Source organism: Poecilia formosa, unplaced genomic scaffold, assembly GCF_000485575.1.
Source record: "Poecilia formosa unplaced genomic scaffold, Poecilia_formosa-5.1.2 Scaffold261, whole genome shotgun sequence".
Taxonomy (NCBI): Eukaryota; Metazoa; Chordata; class Actinopteri; order Cyprinodontiformes; family Poeciliidae; genus Poecilia; species Poecilia formosa.
The window spans coordinates 879304-895512 of record NW_006800200.1 but is presented as its reverse complement, the minus strand read 5'-3'; the positions used below and the strand labels follow the sequence as shown (position 1 = coordinate 895512).

At 40.9% G+C, this 16209-nt stretch overlaps 1 protein-coding gene across 4 annotated transcripts in view; it reads left to right on the top strand.

Moving 5' to 3' along the window:
- The first annotated feature begins 223 nt into the window (after positions 1-223).
- Positions 224-16209, top strand: part of rnf111 (ring finger protein 111) — a 30933-nt gene continuing 14947 nt past the window's right edge. For 2 of the 4 annotated variants that reach the window (XM_016680898.1, XM_016680899.1), the window contains exons 1-2: positions 5433-6309; positions 11755-11887. In XM_016680898.1, coding sequence (XP_016536384.1) covers positions 5433-6309; positions 11755-11887 — 1010 coding nt within the window. Of the gene's footprint in view, positions 866-5360; positions 6310-11754; positions 11888-16209 lie in introns of those variants that run through there. The other 2 variants (XM_016680897.1, XM_007570467.2) reach the window with 2 other exon arrangements.

The window sequence follows — 16209 nt, the reverse complement described above, 5'->3', positions numbered from 1 at the left end:
TTCTTTTTGCAGGTCATTCTTCAGTTTACATAGCTCATTTCAGAATAATAAAAATTTAAACTGTTAATTTCTATGAAAATGATTTGTGCAAATTTCCTCTTTTCGAGTCCCATCTTTGTACACTAGAGGGCGCACCAGTATTTGGATTGGAGATGGACGAGCCCATAACAGAGTAAGAGCTTAGTATTCAGGATTCTGCATTAAACAGCAGTAATACGCAAATGACTGTCCTTTCTTAGGTTTTCATGTGCTTTCTCTTAGCTACAAATGGCACAAAAAGTGCCGTTTTATCAAGAAATTATTTCTGAAATGGAGCTTGTTCGCAAAGTGGATGCTGAATCTGGCGCCTCCTTGTGTCATTCCGGAGAATCACCGTGTTGTAGCCGTAGCCAGCCAACAAACGACCTGCTGGGTAAACAACAGTGGATGCCTCGGAAGGCAGGAATGGGAACTTCGTACAGGGCAAATAGTGAGACTTTTCTATCTTGTTAAACGGGATCAAAATATATAGCTCCTCTCCAGCCTTCTGAAGGTCGGTTGGATGCCGCGACGAACCAAAATGGCTGAATATATTCGAGTATTTAAGAAGTAAAGTGGAGCTAGCCTTAGCTTAGCTCGCCGCTACGGAGGGCCCGCTGCCGTCGATTTTGTCTCTCGGCTCTGCTCGGGACTGTTGTCAGTTTCACAATCCCTGCTACAACCTCCCTCCGGTCGCGATCTCATCGTAGGCCTGTCCGGTTGCAGCTCGGGTTATCATCCAGATAAGTGTCCATTTGAAACGCTCGACTCCTATTTTCTTCTCGATTTAACCTCTCATGTCACGAAAAGGACAGTGACACATTTTAAAATCAGGACTTAGACCCAGGTACGTGTTGTCTTTGTTGTCTTCTGTCTGGAGCATTTTTGCCAAGCTACATAGCTAGCTGTCTACTTTGATTTCTGATCTTTATAGTCCTGTTTTGTCATTGATAATGTTCAGATTGTAAGGTTTAAGTGTTAACTCGGCCCTGGCTTCTGTCACTTTAGCAGCCTTAATGGGACACACACAAGCGGGCTGTAGATAGGTTTATTTTATTCTCATTAAAAAGCGTTGTAGAAACTAGCCTCAGTTTGTAACTCAGTTTATTTCCCCTCGCTGTGTTTCTGCTGGTCTAATCTCAGACAGAAAGAACAGAGGACAGCAGATCTAGTAGGTCTCAGCAAACAGGCTCAGTTGAATAATTGAACTGGATTACTGTTACAATTCCTGTAAGTACATGGTTTTGTTTTTAGTTTTTTGTTTTTTTACAGGCAGCCTGTACTGTTTTTATTTTGTAATGACACACCAATCTCCTGGTTATAGTTTACTGGTTATTAGAAATCTGTGTCAACCCTCTGCCTGAATGCTTTGGGATCTTTATTTCCTCTTTGGGGTCGGGTTGTTGCGCAGTGCCATCTGAGGACCCCTAGTTGACCCTGGACACCCCATAATAGAGGAAAGAAACATATCCGGATGCGCTTTTGACTACTTTATTTGGACTTTTGATAAATTGTTGCCCAGACCAACATAAACCCTGCATCCCTATGTCTCAGGAGTCACATCTTCAGGTCAAGTGACAGCCGGCATGCTGCTATGAAATTAGCTGCAAAAGAGGAAAGCAGTGACATTGCCTTGTGTGCATTTCCCCCTCCCCATGACTGCAAATCACACTCACACTGCAAAATACTTCAACATCATGCACAAATGCACATACTTAGTCAGATGGCCTGCACCAAATGTGATTTGACATTTTGTGTTTCTCTGCTGCAAAGAGACGGTGAGTCTAGATTAGACTGACTGTATCCAGTTGTACTCCTGAAGGAAAAACAAGTGTCTGGTCATTCATGCTACAGTTTATTACTAACATACTCAACAAGAAGGCTTTGTAATGCGTCTGATGCAAATGAAATTCCTGTCATATGTCGAGACACTCATTGCAGCTAATATCCCCCCCCCCATTGCTTTGAATTTGAATTTGTCCACAACACAACGGTGTGCCGGGGACTCGGAAAGCACGGGTTTTGTTTCCTTATGCGTTACATCACTTGAACTTCCAGGTGGCTACATAGTCGTTGGTACATGATGTACCTAAATCGCGTTTTGACATGGTAGCAGCGTCTCCTTATGTTCAGATTACATTGTGTAAAGCCGTGTGGTCTGTTACCACAGGCGTAGCGCACCGCTACAAGTTTAGAGGCACGTCACAATGAAGTTATGTGACTGTTTGCTGAAAACCACAGTGCGTTCATTCAGCGTATGGAACATCCTCAGCCAGATAACAGCAGGGAGATGCATGAAATGCCCTTTTATGGAATATTTAGTTGTTTTATCAAACAGTTTTTTTTTTTTATCAGTTTCACCTCTTTTACTGTAGAAGTCTATACAGGCCCTAAACTGCTTAACCACAGTTTCACATGCCTTGCAGCATAATTGTTTAAAAAGAAGCACCCACGATTTGTCGTGTAATATTGGCGTATGTGAGATTTTATTTCAGATCGTGTGGAGTGATTACACCAATTTCTTTAAAAAAAAAAAAAACCCTTATTGAATTGTCAAGTGTTGACAAAGTCACTTTTGCAACTTCTTGCCAGTTTGGAAGAAAATTAATCCAGGTTCGTCCTGACTGCCTCTTTGTGCTCATGGAATGAGATCGGAGCAGATTATCGCATATTTTACTGATTTTTAACCTCCTTTTTTTTTCTTTTCTTTTTTTTTTTTTTTTTAAAGGTAAGGTCTTAACTTGAAAATGACGGTTTAGGGAGATCCTGATTTCCCTCTAAGAGCAATCCGGTGCCATCCGGAAAGTATTCACAGCGCTTCACTTTTTCCACATTTTGTTATGTTACAGCCTTATTCCAGATTGTATTAAATGGATCTCTTTTCTGAAGATTGTATGCACAGATTCCCCATCACAACATTAGGGAAACTTTTTTCTTAGACTTTTGCAAGTCTATTAAAAATAGAAGACAAAGACATCACTTTGAGATAAGTATTCAATGCTCTTGCTTAAAACTTTGTTGATCAAGTACAGCCTTTTTGAATAGGATGCCACCAGCTTAGCTCACCCAGCTTTAAGCTGTTCCTCCCGTGCTTCTTTGATTCTTAGTGGACTGGAGTTTATTTGTGCAGCCATTTTCAGACCACACCAGAGATGTCCAGTTGAATTCAAGTCTGGACTCTGGCTTGGCCATTTCAGGACATTCACAGGTTCTGAAGCTGCTCCTTTGAGGTCTTTGCCATGTGTTTTAGGTCGTTGTCCTGTTGGCAAATGAACAGTCTCACCAGTCGGAGGTCATTAGCGCTCTGAAGTGGGTTTTCATCCACAGTGTATTCATCTCCCCTCTGTCTTAGTCTGCCAGTTCCTGCTGCTATAAAACATCCTCATTGCTCCATGATGCCACCACCGTGTTTCACTGTTAGGATGACGATGAGTCTTGCCATTCGCACCAAAGTTTTCAATCTTTGTCTCATTAATCAGATAATTGTGTTTCTCATGGTCAGAGAATCCTCCAGGGGCCTTTTGAAACTCCAGACTGGCTGCTGTGTGCCTTTTTTCCCAAGAAGTGGCTTTCATCTTTATCCTGCAGGCCTGATTAGCGGATTGCTGCAGAGATGATTGACCTTCTAGGAGGCTCTCCCCTCCTTTCCTCTGGGGCTCGGACCATCGGGTCATTGGCCAACTTCATAATGAAGGCCCTTCTCCCCTGATCTCTCAGTTCAGATGGCCGGTCAAAGTCCTGCTGGTTCCAAACGTCTTCTTTTATGAGTGATGGCCCTTCAGAGCAGCAGAATTATTTTTCTGTACCTCAGTCCTGCCTCAGAGGTCTACAGACAATTCCTTTGAGTTCATGCTTGTTGTTTGACCTCTGATCTGTCATCTATTGGACCTCATGTAGACATCAATGCAGGTGGACTCCAGTTAAGCTGTAGAAACATCTCAGTTTTGAGATTTATTGCAAAGGCTGTAAATACCTACTTAAATGTTATTTCTGGGTTTCTGTTTTAATTCATTTGCAGATATGTTTAAAATGTTTTTCACATTGTCATAAGGGGGTGTTTGTGTGTGGATTTCGGGGAAAGAGATGAATGCAATTTGGAAAGAGGCTGTAACGTGACAAAATGTGGAAAAAATGAAACTTTCTGGACAAAATCAGGCAGTCAAAGACTTTAAGTACATGTCGTGAACATTTCTAAACAGAATGTATTTTTTCTTTCTGTATTACAAGACAAGAGAAAACCAAACATGTTATTTAGTCAGTTAAGCTTGTCAAGAAGGGAATCATCTGTTCACATGTTGAGCAGTCAGTGCATTCCTTTAACAGCAGGGATAGTTTGAAGGTTTCCTCTGACCTCCCGCTTTTGTTTTCTTTCTTAATAGATTTACATGTCAGGACATAAAGTTAATTCAGCCAAGAACAACCCAGACTCATCACATTAACATGAACACGTGAGAATTACTTTTGTCAGTGATTCCCAAATTACCTAAAATCAACAATGGAGCAGTCAGATCAGCACTGACTCATCCTTTACCTCTGACTGAGCCTACGGTATTTGTTTTCTCTCTTTAATCAGCAGCATTGAGTCACACTGTTTTAGTTTGGACTCAGACAGAAGCGCTTTTTAAATGAACATATCGTTTTATATTTGACAGTGCAATGTACTGTTATGACTGGTTGGGTTTTTGGGCGGTCGCATTTGATTCATTCATAAAAATGTAAGAAATTCTTGATTTTTTTTTAATTATTTTTTTAAACATGTCAATGCAAGTGACTTTTTTTTCAGTTTACGTTGAAAAAATGTTTTTTTTCTGATACACTAAAGCTTTTGTTATCTGTGAGACATAATCATTAAAATAAATCCCTGACGTAAATCCCTGCGACTGTAGTGATTTTACATAACTTGAGTTTCACTTTTGTAACCAAACTACTGAAATAAGTTGACTTTTTATTGATATTTACCTTGTCGTTTCCATCGTTACAATCCTGACCTGTCTCTTCACGAGTCATTGATGAACAGAGCGTCTTCAGTCAGAGGCTTCTTCAAATTCGCTGCTATACGGACTGCTACATGAGATCCTTCCTGACCACAACCATCACCATCTATCATAACTCTTTGAAGAATCTTGAGTTATAGCAATATTCAGTTTCTCTTTGGGATCAATAAAGTATTTTTGATCTTAATTACTTGAATGTATTTATGTGATTGACAAAAATATTACATCAAGAGAATCTAATTCCTGCATCACAATGTTTAGCTAATTTGCAACACCAATCCCATGAAGGATCTTTAACAGGGAATGGGTTTTTTTGTTGCATTTTTTAAACTTATGTCTCTGTTGTAGGTTTTGTGAAATGCTGCGGACAAAAGCCTTGGATTTAATGTGAGTGTGTCTGGAGACAGCACTGCTGCCACCATGAAGAGTGAAGTGCCATCTGAGGCCTCTAGCAGACAGGAGCATCTGAAGGAGCCACTGGTGAACCCAGAGTCCATGGACGGCGCTAAGAACTTCCCCAACAACATGGAGGTTCTCGGAAAGGCGGCCAGCGACTTCGAGGCCCTTTGTGAATCCAGGCACCGGCCCCTGAGGGACACGGGGACGCACAGAGACTCGGAGAGGAGCCTGGCAGGGCGGAGAAAAAGAAAAGGGCAGCAGGCGGGGCCGTCGGACTGTTCGCTGAAGGAGGACCACGTCAGTGAGAACTCGCTGGCTCCTCAGCGGGCCAGAGTAGAACTTTTACCGCATCCCAGTGAGGACGAGCAAAACAACGAGTCGTCCTTCAGTGACTGTGCCTCTTCCCCGTCGTCCAGCCTCCGGTTTGGAGACTCAGACACCCTTAGTTCAGATGACGAGGGGGAAGCCGGAGCGACAGGGGGCCAACACAAGGCCCCTGCCCTACCACCTGGCGGAGGCGCCGCGGTCGGCCTGCGCCCCGGTCTGGGCCGAACTCGGAGTAGTCGCTCTCACAAGTGGGTCCGACCTGAGCCCGAGCCGGTGCTGCTGAAGCGGCCGTGCCTGAGCAGCCGGCGGCTGCCGCATCGGAAGCGCTTTGTGAAGACGGCTCCCGGCGGAGGCCAGCGGACTCAGAAGCAGAAGGAGCGGCTGCTGCTGCAGAGGAAGAAACGGGAAGTGATCGCACGGAGGAAATACGCTCTGCTCCATAGCACCAGTAGCTCCAGCAAAGAGCTCAGCAGCGACTCGTCCTCGGCGTCATCGACCGAAGCAGAAGACGAGCTGTATGTGGACGTCAGCAGCACCAGCAGCCAACCGAACAGTGCTACTGTAGCCACAGGTAAGGACAAACCTTCCACTCACACCAGCAGCCCTGTTTGGTCTGTTTTAAACAAACTCTAGTACATTTTTCCAGAAAGTCTGGTTCGTTTTGGGAGGTGTGAAGGCAGAATTGGACTCTGGCGCGGCTCAAATGCATATGTGGATGCATCAGACCAGAGACCACTAAAAAAGCAGAAAACAAACTATAGCGTAGGGCATTCTGGGTAAATACAGCCAAAACAAATGCAAGAGTCTACTGCTAGCAGGAGAAATTACTTGTGGTCTTTAACCAAAGTCAAGAGAAATCCTACAATCCCTAAAATCTTACTCTACTCCATTTTTGTTTACATTTTGTGACGAGGCAGGTCTTCCGAGATTTTCATCTCGCTTCCTTTGGTGGTTCTTGGTGCAGCGCCACCACAGGTGAAGAGGGGGCTAACAGGCTTTTCAAAGGGTTTGGAGTGTGAAAGCAAACCACACTAGCTAAAAATGTGACAAATGTTGCAATTTTTATCTCAAATCTAACAGAGTCCACTGGTCTGTCAGGTGTGAAAACACAAGTACAGATATGTCAAACACTCCATGCTTTACAGCTAAAGTAGATTTATGTTTGCTTAAAAGCACTGCTGGACAACATGAAAGGCCGCATAATGAGATAATTTATCAATAGAAAATAACACATCTGGCTACAAAGGTTAATACGCACCCATTGGAAGATATTATATGTAATGAACTGAAGTAGTTAAAATATATTCTGCATGACAAATGACTGATTTGATATGTTTTTAAAGCAGAATATTATAGATTGGCGCCTGATTTATCTGCTATACAAGTGCCTTAAAATCATTAAAAAAATTTGATATAACGCAACATAATGGTGCTTTTATTTGTTCAAGTGTCTTCAAAAAGTGCGTCTGTCACATTAGTTACAGCTTTTATTTTCTAAGTCTGTCAGAAATTGTGACCTCAGATTCTCGCGTCGGTTTTCAGCTTTTATTTAAAGCGCAAATAACGCAATACTGTAAAAACTATGCAGTGAAAGGCGGAAGAGAAAACGGGCTGAGACAAGGTCGTGCAGCTTACAGCGATCAATGTGCTGCTGTTTTCGCTCGGCTCAGTCGGCTCATACTGAGGGTCTTTGTGTCCGCACCGTGGAAGCAGGGTTTTCAGCTGTTTCACAAATGTAGTAATTGTAGAATAATTGATTGTGCTGGAAGAAATTGAGCGACTTAGCTGAGCTGTTTTCTGCTTTTAGTGTTTTATTGTGCCTGTGGCCACGGCTGCAGCGGCTCCGAGCGATTAGTGGAAACTCTTCTTACATCATCCAGTCCAAACAGATGCATCTGATATGGGACTCTAATTATTAACGGATACTATCAAAACCTGGTTTTAAAAAGGCAGATTTGATTCTATCCTAGTTTGGTGGGATAAATTAATTTTAATCGATGGATAAAATTTTTGAAGATTATTATTATTTTTTTTTTTTTTTGCACCAATGCACTCCTTGGGTTTCCATAGTTGGGGGTGACGTCAACGCACCAGAGCAGCCATCTTGTTTTGAAAGGCGCATGTTACAGTTTTCTGTTTATTGGAACTTTGAATTCAGGTCAACTGGTAAAAAGGCCATTTTAAGATTTTAATTACGAGGATAAGGTCAAAATAATGCCATTGTAAAGATATACAGCGTCAGTGTTACCAGAATGAAGACGTAATGTAAGGAAAGTAAAGGAGTAATTTTATGAGAACTCAAACACGAAAAATAACGAAAATTTAAAGTGAGGAATGTTGTTGTAGACTTAAGTTATATGTTGGTATGAAGAAAATACTTGATCTTAACACATCATCACTATGAAATTATGATCAGTAGCAGGACTCTGAAGCGATTGTGCAATTGACTGAGCGTATTTCGAAGAAAAGCACACAGACTGAGTTGCTCACGTCAGATCTTGATAATCAAGATCTAGAGATCTTGATAACTCTGGAAGGTTTTTTCTCAATGAAAAAACATTTTTTCTGATCGTTTTCAGAGGTTTTTCTGGTAAAATTGCGTTTTTAATCCTGCTAATATCACGACAATGTTCTTGTAGTTCAATAAATGTTCTTATAGCCTAGCCGTAATACGCCTTCGCACAATTGACAGAAGGGATTATTGAAATAAAAGACATTTTTTGAAAACATGTACTATCCTTTGAAATGTTTTTTTTTTTTGTTTTTTTTTAAGAAAAGAAAGCAAGAAAAAAAAATCAGAGCTGGTATGAAAAAATGTGAGATTTTAATTAAATTGTAACTTAGCAAAAATGTAATATTCAATGTTTTTTTTAGATTTTCATAAGTCTGACAAAAGCTGCAGCTTCTGTTGCCATATGTTAATGGCAACTGCTTCCCTCTGCTACAGTAACAGCTTTATGCAGATCAAACAACAACGCTCTGGTGTTTTTCTGAGCAACAGAGGATAATAAGCCCCACCTTTACTTTGGCATACTGTATCTCCTGTGTAGCCATTTAGCCTCGGTAATATTCCTGCTGCCGCGGCCCAGAGGGAGGATGGAAAGTTAGCTGCTCTCCCTCCGTGGCGGGAGGCAGGTGGGAGCAGAGCGAAGACGCTGCCGAGCAGCAGCCTTTCGCATAGAAACAGAAGGTCTCTGAGGAAAAGCGAAGCATTTGTTTACAGCAAGGAGGCGAGTGATGAAACCTTCCCTGTGAATGTCCAGCGCTGGAGTGGGTGTGCCAGATATTCAGGGAATAGCTCAGGGAATAGCTCAGGCTTACCTGTAAGGCAAGTTTGCCTTACAGGCTTACAGGCTTACCTGTAAGGCAAGTTTGATGTAAGTTATTGAAATCAGTGGAGAATAAGCACCTCAGATAACTCTCACTATGCTGTTTTCAAACCAAGCAATGGCCCTAAAGTGAACAACATCTTGCTTTTCAATGTTTTTTTTAACCTTTTTATTTATTAAGCAAGGGTTTATAAGCCTGGTGGGCCAGCAGGCTTTACTTGAACCCCCGCCAGGCTAAGCATTGCTTGTTTATTTATTAAAATAAAATGGTTTGAAACACAATGGCAATATAATAGGTATCTTTTTTATATATTCAATGAAACTCCCTAAGCACAGCCTGTCTTTACTGGTCTACACACTAACAACTTCAGCAAATAAGCTGACAAGTCACAGACAAAGAATCAAAAATTAGGATGAAACAACTGAAATGCAAAAAAATTATACTTTTTCGTGTTTGCTTTTGTTTTTAGGTAGTATTTATAATGTCTTCTAATAACTAGTCATATTTTCAAACTTTCTGCCAACTTTTTAAATCAAAAACAAGACGGGCCGCTGGCGGACTGCCCTAGCACCTCTGACTCTGGGCTTAGCGAGTTTTCTGGGGGAAACCCCGTTAAGAACAGTCGCTGTCGGCGTTATTTGCTCAGCCAGAGTGAGGTGTTCACTTTCAGGCAGCTAGACCTGCAGAGGGTGCCTAGCAGCAGCTCTCATGAGAGCGTTGGGGCTAAAATCCTTGACTTCATGAGCAAGTCAAAGAGATGTGCACCGAATCAGACCTTACAGCACAAAGTAGAAGTTACTTCATTTTCATATTGCAAAGTAATGTCCTTCAGCGCACGTCTCATTAACTTACAGCGTTCCCCCTCTGTGACCTTTATTCGGACTTTTCTTCCTTTGTCTTAGATGGAGTAAGAGCAGCACTTGCAGTCCTTTAAATGCATGCTGTTTCCTCAGATTTTTACAAACACGCCTCACTGTGAGCTCTTTCAGAATGTGGGATGACAGTGATAAAGTGGGCAGCGGCAAAGTGCTTAAGATTTACACAAAAAGCTCAGTCTTGTTGCAGGAGTTTGACTCACACACCCAGCGAATGAGTCAGTAGCTCTCACTTACGCTGAGATATCGTGACAATAATTAGAAACAGGCCTGCAACTGTGAGAACTCAGATCTGTAACTGGTGCGACCACACTGTCACGCTTTCTGAAACTAGTAAGAAAATATGTTATTTGATTTATGAACTCCAAAGACTGCAAAAGTTTAACAAAATGTGTTCCATGTTTATACCCTTCTCACTTATTATTTATAGAAACTGGTCTACAAAAGTACTTATTCAACTTTTTAAGTTTTTTTTTTTATTATTTATTTATGTAAAACTAAAACACATTTCGGAGGCAAACATTACCGCAAGATTTATTTTTCTTTTTCATTGTTTTTAAGAGTTAGATCGCACGAAACAAAGACCTTCGTTGATGTGCCCTCGCCTCAGGTTTTGAAATGGACCAAAATAAATGTTGAAGTTTCCTGGGGCAAGATACTGAACCACACTTTCAACCCAGATATTCCTCTGTAACCAAAACGAAAGCTGAATATACAGAGTGCAAATGCTCTGTTTAAAAAGACTAAAAAGTGAAGCTAGGGGCAAGAAAACTGATCAGGCAAATGCTGGATTAGTTTTGAGGGGAATCACAGCCAGACTAGCAGTTATAACGGGTTCCTCTCCCAACTAGTCGGAGGGAAGCTGCCTAGTTGCTCCCTCCCCAGACAAGCAATGTAGTCAATGTGGTCGCTTTTACAAGGTGTTGAGAGTGTAGGAAAATGTATATAATATCGGTAAATATTGGTTATTGGCCATAACAGTAGTATTGGTATTGGATATGAACATTTTTACATATTGGTGCGTATTTAACCCTTTCATGCATAGTGGTCACTACAGTGGACAGCTATCTAAAAGCTATTTTCTTGTGCTTCTAGTGGATTTTTATGTTATGAATGGACACAGACCACTGAAGTGGACACTAATGCATCATAAAATACACCATCAACAACTGGCCATCAGCTGCAAATGCAAGAAATTATTTTTGTTAAATCCAATATGGCCGACAGACAAAAAAAGCATGTCGACCGACCCGGTCCCTCCTTCTGCTGTAGACATCAGGTAACCCCTACAGAACAATACTGCTGATGTATTTTGTCAAATATTTGGAGAATTTGGAGAAAATAACAATTGATCACCTACAAAAAAAAAAAAAAATTACAAAACTTTTTTTCCTATGTATCCTGACAGAAAGGATCATAATTCATGAAAGGGTTAATAACCATCTAATTCATTCAACAAAGAAAATAAGTGCTAGTCTTTTTTTTTTTTGTCTATGTCAACCAGCACTAACCAGAGATCTGTCACGTTTCCAGTTATTCTCTGTAGGTTTATGTGAAAACGGTGTCTCATGTTTCCTGATGACGTGCCTCAACTGTAGCGAAACTATTTCTACCCCAGATCACAACCCTTCCCCCTCGGGTTTACTCCCACTGTTTCAACGTTGCTCCCACTTCTGCTGGTTTTTAAGAAACGATTTCTCTAGGCCTTGAAGTGCTCACCAATCACAATTACAAAATCAAGATGATGTTACGGCCACATGGCGACATGTGCATCGTTTGTCTGATGTGTTGATGTCCGCTGGTGTGTTCAGGCGCTCTGGATGAGGATGTGGTGGTGATAGAGGCGTCTCCAGCTCCGGCAAACGCTGTTCCCGCCAGCGAGGAGATCAACGTCACCTCGACGGACAGCGAAGTGGAGATCGTCACCGTTGGAGACGGATTTAGGTAGGTGCTGGAGGGTGTGACGTTTCTGTTTGGTCGTCGTGCAGCACACGTGTCAAACTCGAGGTCCACGGGCCAAATCTGGCCCGCCGAGGCTTTATATGTGGTCCTAGAGAGCCGACATTAAACGGAGCTTGACTGCTTAAAAAATTATTTTATCAAAAGCAGTTTTTATCTTCATCTGCCCAATTACATCAATGTGAGAAAATGTTCAATATTATCTAATTTTAATAAGTTCTCATCGAATGCAGAGTCGATACCCATCAACATGTTAACAGATATTTTTATTGATACATTCTGCCACAACTGGCCTTTTGAAGACATTCTTGATCTTGCTGTTGCCTAAAATGATAATGAAAATTACTGAAGTCTTAAAGCATCAGTAAGCAATTGAATTTGATCAAATATGATTTTTGTCACAATGTTATGAAATGAAAACCTGAGCGGCTATTACAGCTTGGTGGTTGTACTTGGCTTCAAACCATGCAGCCCCTCTTCCTCCAGCTTTATTTGATTATGTTACCTTTTAATTAAACATAACAAGGCATCTGAACTCCATCCAGTTTAACCAATCAAGCCACGCTGATTTATTGTTTTATTTGCTTTAGCTAGTTTAGCTCTTGCAGCTTTGCTGATGCTGTTTAGCTTTAGTGAACATATTTCCCTCTTCCTAATTCCAGTGAGAATCGTTTAGCCGGAGTCCCTGTCAGGTCTATTTATGAGGTTATTGTTCGTCAATAAATGAACAATGAGCTCATAACTTCTTCCTTTATAGGTGTGAGGAACCAGTTTTAACTATTGTTTTAACTCTGAGAATAGAGCATAGAAAAACATTTGTGTCCAGGCTCACTTTCCAAACTTCCACATTTCCAATAAACAACGCTCATAAAAGAACACCTTATCTGTCTGCTCTGCACATCATATGAGGCATTTTATTAAATTACTCATAATAAACACTCTTTTTTTTCTTGACGAAATGCTTTCGTTTGGTTCAGGCTGAAATGGTTTGAGTTGTCTAAACTTATTGAATTATTTCCACGATCTATCCAAACATCGCTTTTTATACATCATTCTTTTATTGAATAATTTAGAGGCTCCTGCTCTTTTCCCAGCTTCAGTTGTGTCCTTTTGGGAAGGAAAAGATTGCACACTGAGCCTCTGAATATTATTTTCTGTTTGCGGTGTGCGCAGGTGACAAAAGACAGGATCCTCTCTCACTACGTTTTCTGTCTCTACTGTGTTTGTTCGAGTCTGTGTGATTATTTTCTGGCATGCAGCATTTTGTTTTTTATGCCATTCTGAAGTTTTATGAACTTGAAAGAAGTTCTGCAGCCTTGCGTTTGTGTTTATTAGTTTGCAGAATTGCTAATTTGAACAAGATGAGGAGGCTAAGTTGAAGGGAAGTCCCATGAGGATGCTTTGTTTTTGAACAACTAGATTGTCAATAATTACCGTTCTGCTTATAAGTTGTGTTGAAACAGCGGACAAAATATTAAAGAAATGAATTTATCAAGAACGAATCCAGGTTGTTAACTTCATCAACATGCTAAAGTGAAAAGCTGCTGATGTAACTGTTGCAACACACCACAAATCCATCCCACTGAACCCAGGACTTTCGTGCTGTATAAGGCAACGATGCACCACTATGCAGCCCGTCTTTTACCCATCATATAGAGCGTCATTATTCTGTCAAATTGTTCTTCTCTTCATTTCCCTCCAGCATGTTACGAGTCATATTTTCCCCCGTTCGTGTGTAAATTTCTGTTTCATTACTCCTTTTAATCTGTGATCCTGCACAAACATTTTCCTCTGTGGTCACATCTGTCACACGTTTTTTTGTCCCCTCACTTCTGTAACCACATCCCCGTTTCCATTTTAGCACCAAGTCACTAAGAATATATGGTTTCGGTTCCTTAAAGTTGCTACCCAGAGCCTGGACGGTCATGATTTGCCTTCTTTCCTGTCACTTTTCGGATCTCCTCTCTCGCTAGATAACGTAGCGATGTGTCGAAGTGGGGGATGGGCACCAGTGGAGCAGGAGGGTGGAGAATCAAAGGCCGACCGAATGAGCAATGAAATCTCTGCTCATGCTGACATCGGCCCTGTTTGCTAACATGCATTCATCTGCAGTTTTTGTCACTTGTGTCTGTGTTAGTTTGTACTACAGTGTCTGATTCTGTGTTGGGATTTCATGTCTATATATTAGACGGTAAACTGTTAGAGTTGTGTGACATTTAAAAGCAGCTTTTTGGCATCATCGAGAAGCGAATGAGATTTATTTTTTAATAACTAACATGTGTCCTTCCTAGGGGTTCTTTCTAAGAGTAATGATTTGAATTATGAATCAGTATTTGTTTATTCATGTAAACTAGTGCAACAGAAGAAGTTTCTGTTAATTTGGCTGCACTTTACTTGTAGTTTCCACTGTTAATAAATAACAGCAGACATGTTCACCGGTCTCTGCTCAGTACATGTAAGACTTTGTTAAAACGTGAGCTTCGTTAGGTAGATTTTCTCCGTCTCCAGAAAGTGTAAGAAATCTTAAATCATGGTAAGAAAGTCTGCTGTGTAGCCGAGTGCCATGAATTGTTTACCACTCCTCACGCTGCTATTCCTGCCCTCCCTCCCTGTTGAACTCCCAAACTCCCAACCTTAGCTGTCACCAGCATCGGCCCCAGCAGCTTACTCCACATTGCCGCAGTACGATCAGCCCGTCGCTCTCCTCCCGTCCCCGGGGCCCGTGCCTCGTGTCGCTCTGCCCTGGCACCACCTCGGCCCTGCCAAGCCCCCTCCATTCCCATAGTGATCATATTTATAACGCCGTGTTTTCCTCTCTGCTGGCACCCTTCATCCCCAGAGGTTCCCAGTGGTAAACAGATATTTACAAAATAATCCCAGGTCTGCTTAATTAGCGGCCCTTCCCTAGTGTCGAGCCTTGGCCCGTTGGGGTCGATCCAAAGCAGACGAGGAAGTCCAATTAGACTCCCCACTCATCTCCTCAGTCTCTCTCTACATCCCAGCCTCACTGCCGGGTTTTGTTGGGAGTCTGTTTATCGTGTCTGAATTTGCACCCTGGTTATAAGTTGTAAGTATAAGTAAAAGGTACTTGAGCTTCCTCTTCATACCACTTTGATTGTGTATGTAAAAGGAAATGGATAATGTGAGCAGGTGGGAATTCCCCGTATTGCAAACGGCGCGAATAAAAGCATTTCCTGCCTCATGGCTGCAGAAAGCCAACTTTTTAGATTTATGAGAAAAACCATACTATTTATGTAATTTATATCATTACAAAGTAAATTTACATTACTGTAAGCTAATACAAAAAACAAACAAACTGTTTGAAATTAATGTTTTCTATTTTGTCTCATATTTAGTTCTCACATTTAGCAGCCTGGTCATTTCAAGTTTTTAAAAAGTAATTTTATTTTGGATTTGAACTGAAAACAAACTAACAATCAGCTGAGATCTTCTTGAAATTGGGATGACGATTTTGCTTTGTGCATAAAAAGTGACAATATTTGCAGTAAATTCAGGTTAATTAGTTTCTGTATTTCCTTGAGGTCTGACCAGTGGACTCCAGTTTTAATCAGCCCTAGTTTTCCTTTACATGAACAAACGAACAGCGTAAACTTTGTTTTAACTCATAATAAAGAAGAAAGTAATAAGCATAGAAGACTAAAGAATAGACAATTAAAAGGTTGCAAGACTTCAAAAATCATCTGTCATTAACGTTTATCTGATTTTTACCAAACACAAACATGTATTGTGTTTTTTTTTTTGTCTTTGCAGGTTGAAGAATGTGGGAATTATTTTAGTTTTGATTAATTTAATAAACAGAGTAAAAAAAAATGTAAATGAGCCACTGACCTGCGTCTCACCGGTCAAAGTTTACCTTGGGACACAAAACTGTCCAATTTTAACATATTTGAATTTCCATTTCTGTAAGCTGGGGAATCGATTTAAAATGGTGACGCGGAGTGAAAAGAAGAAGCAAAGTTGTTAGTTCCTTTTAACAAAAAACCAGAGCTGAGCAGACCAGCAGCACCAACTAAAGCAAAACCTCACCTTGGTTTGATCCACTGCTTATAAACTAAAATAATGAAACAAAAATTACGTGAATTTCTATTAGCTTCGCTACTAACGAGGTAGTGAAATAATTTATTTTGCATATTAAAGAAACATCCTTGCAGGCTACAAGGCTGTTAACATCTTTACAGCAAACTGCTAAAATGAAATATTAAACATCAAAATTAAGAGTCAAACCGCTCAATTTCCCACCTGTCTGCAAACTGAGCAAACAAGAAAAATTATGATTTTTAATTCGG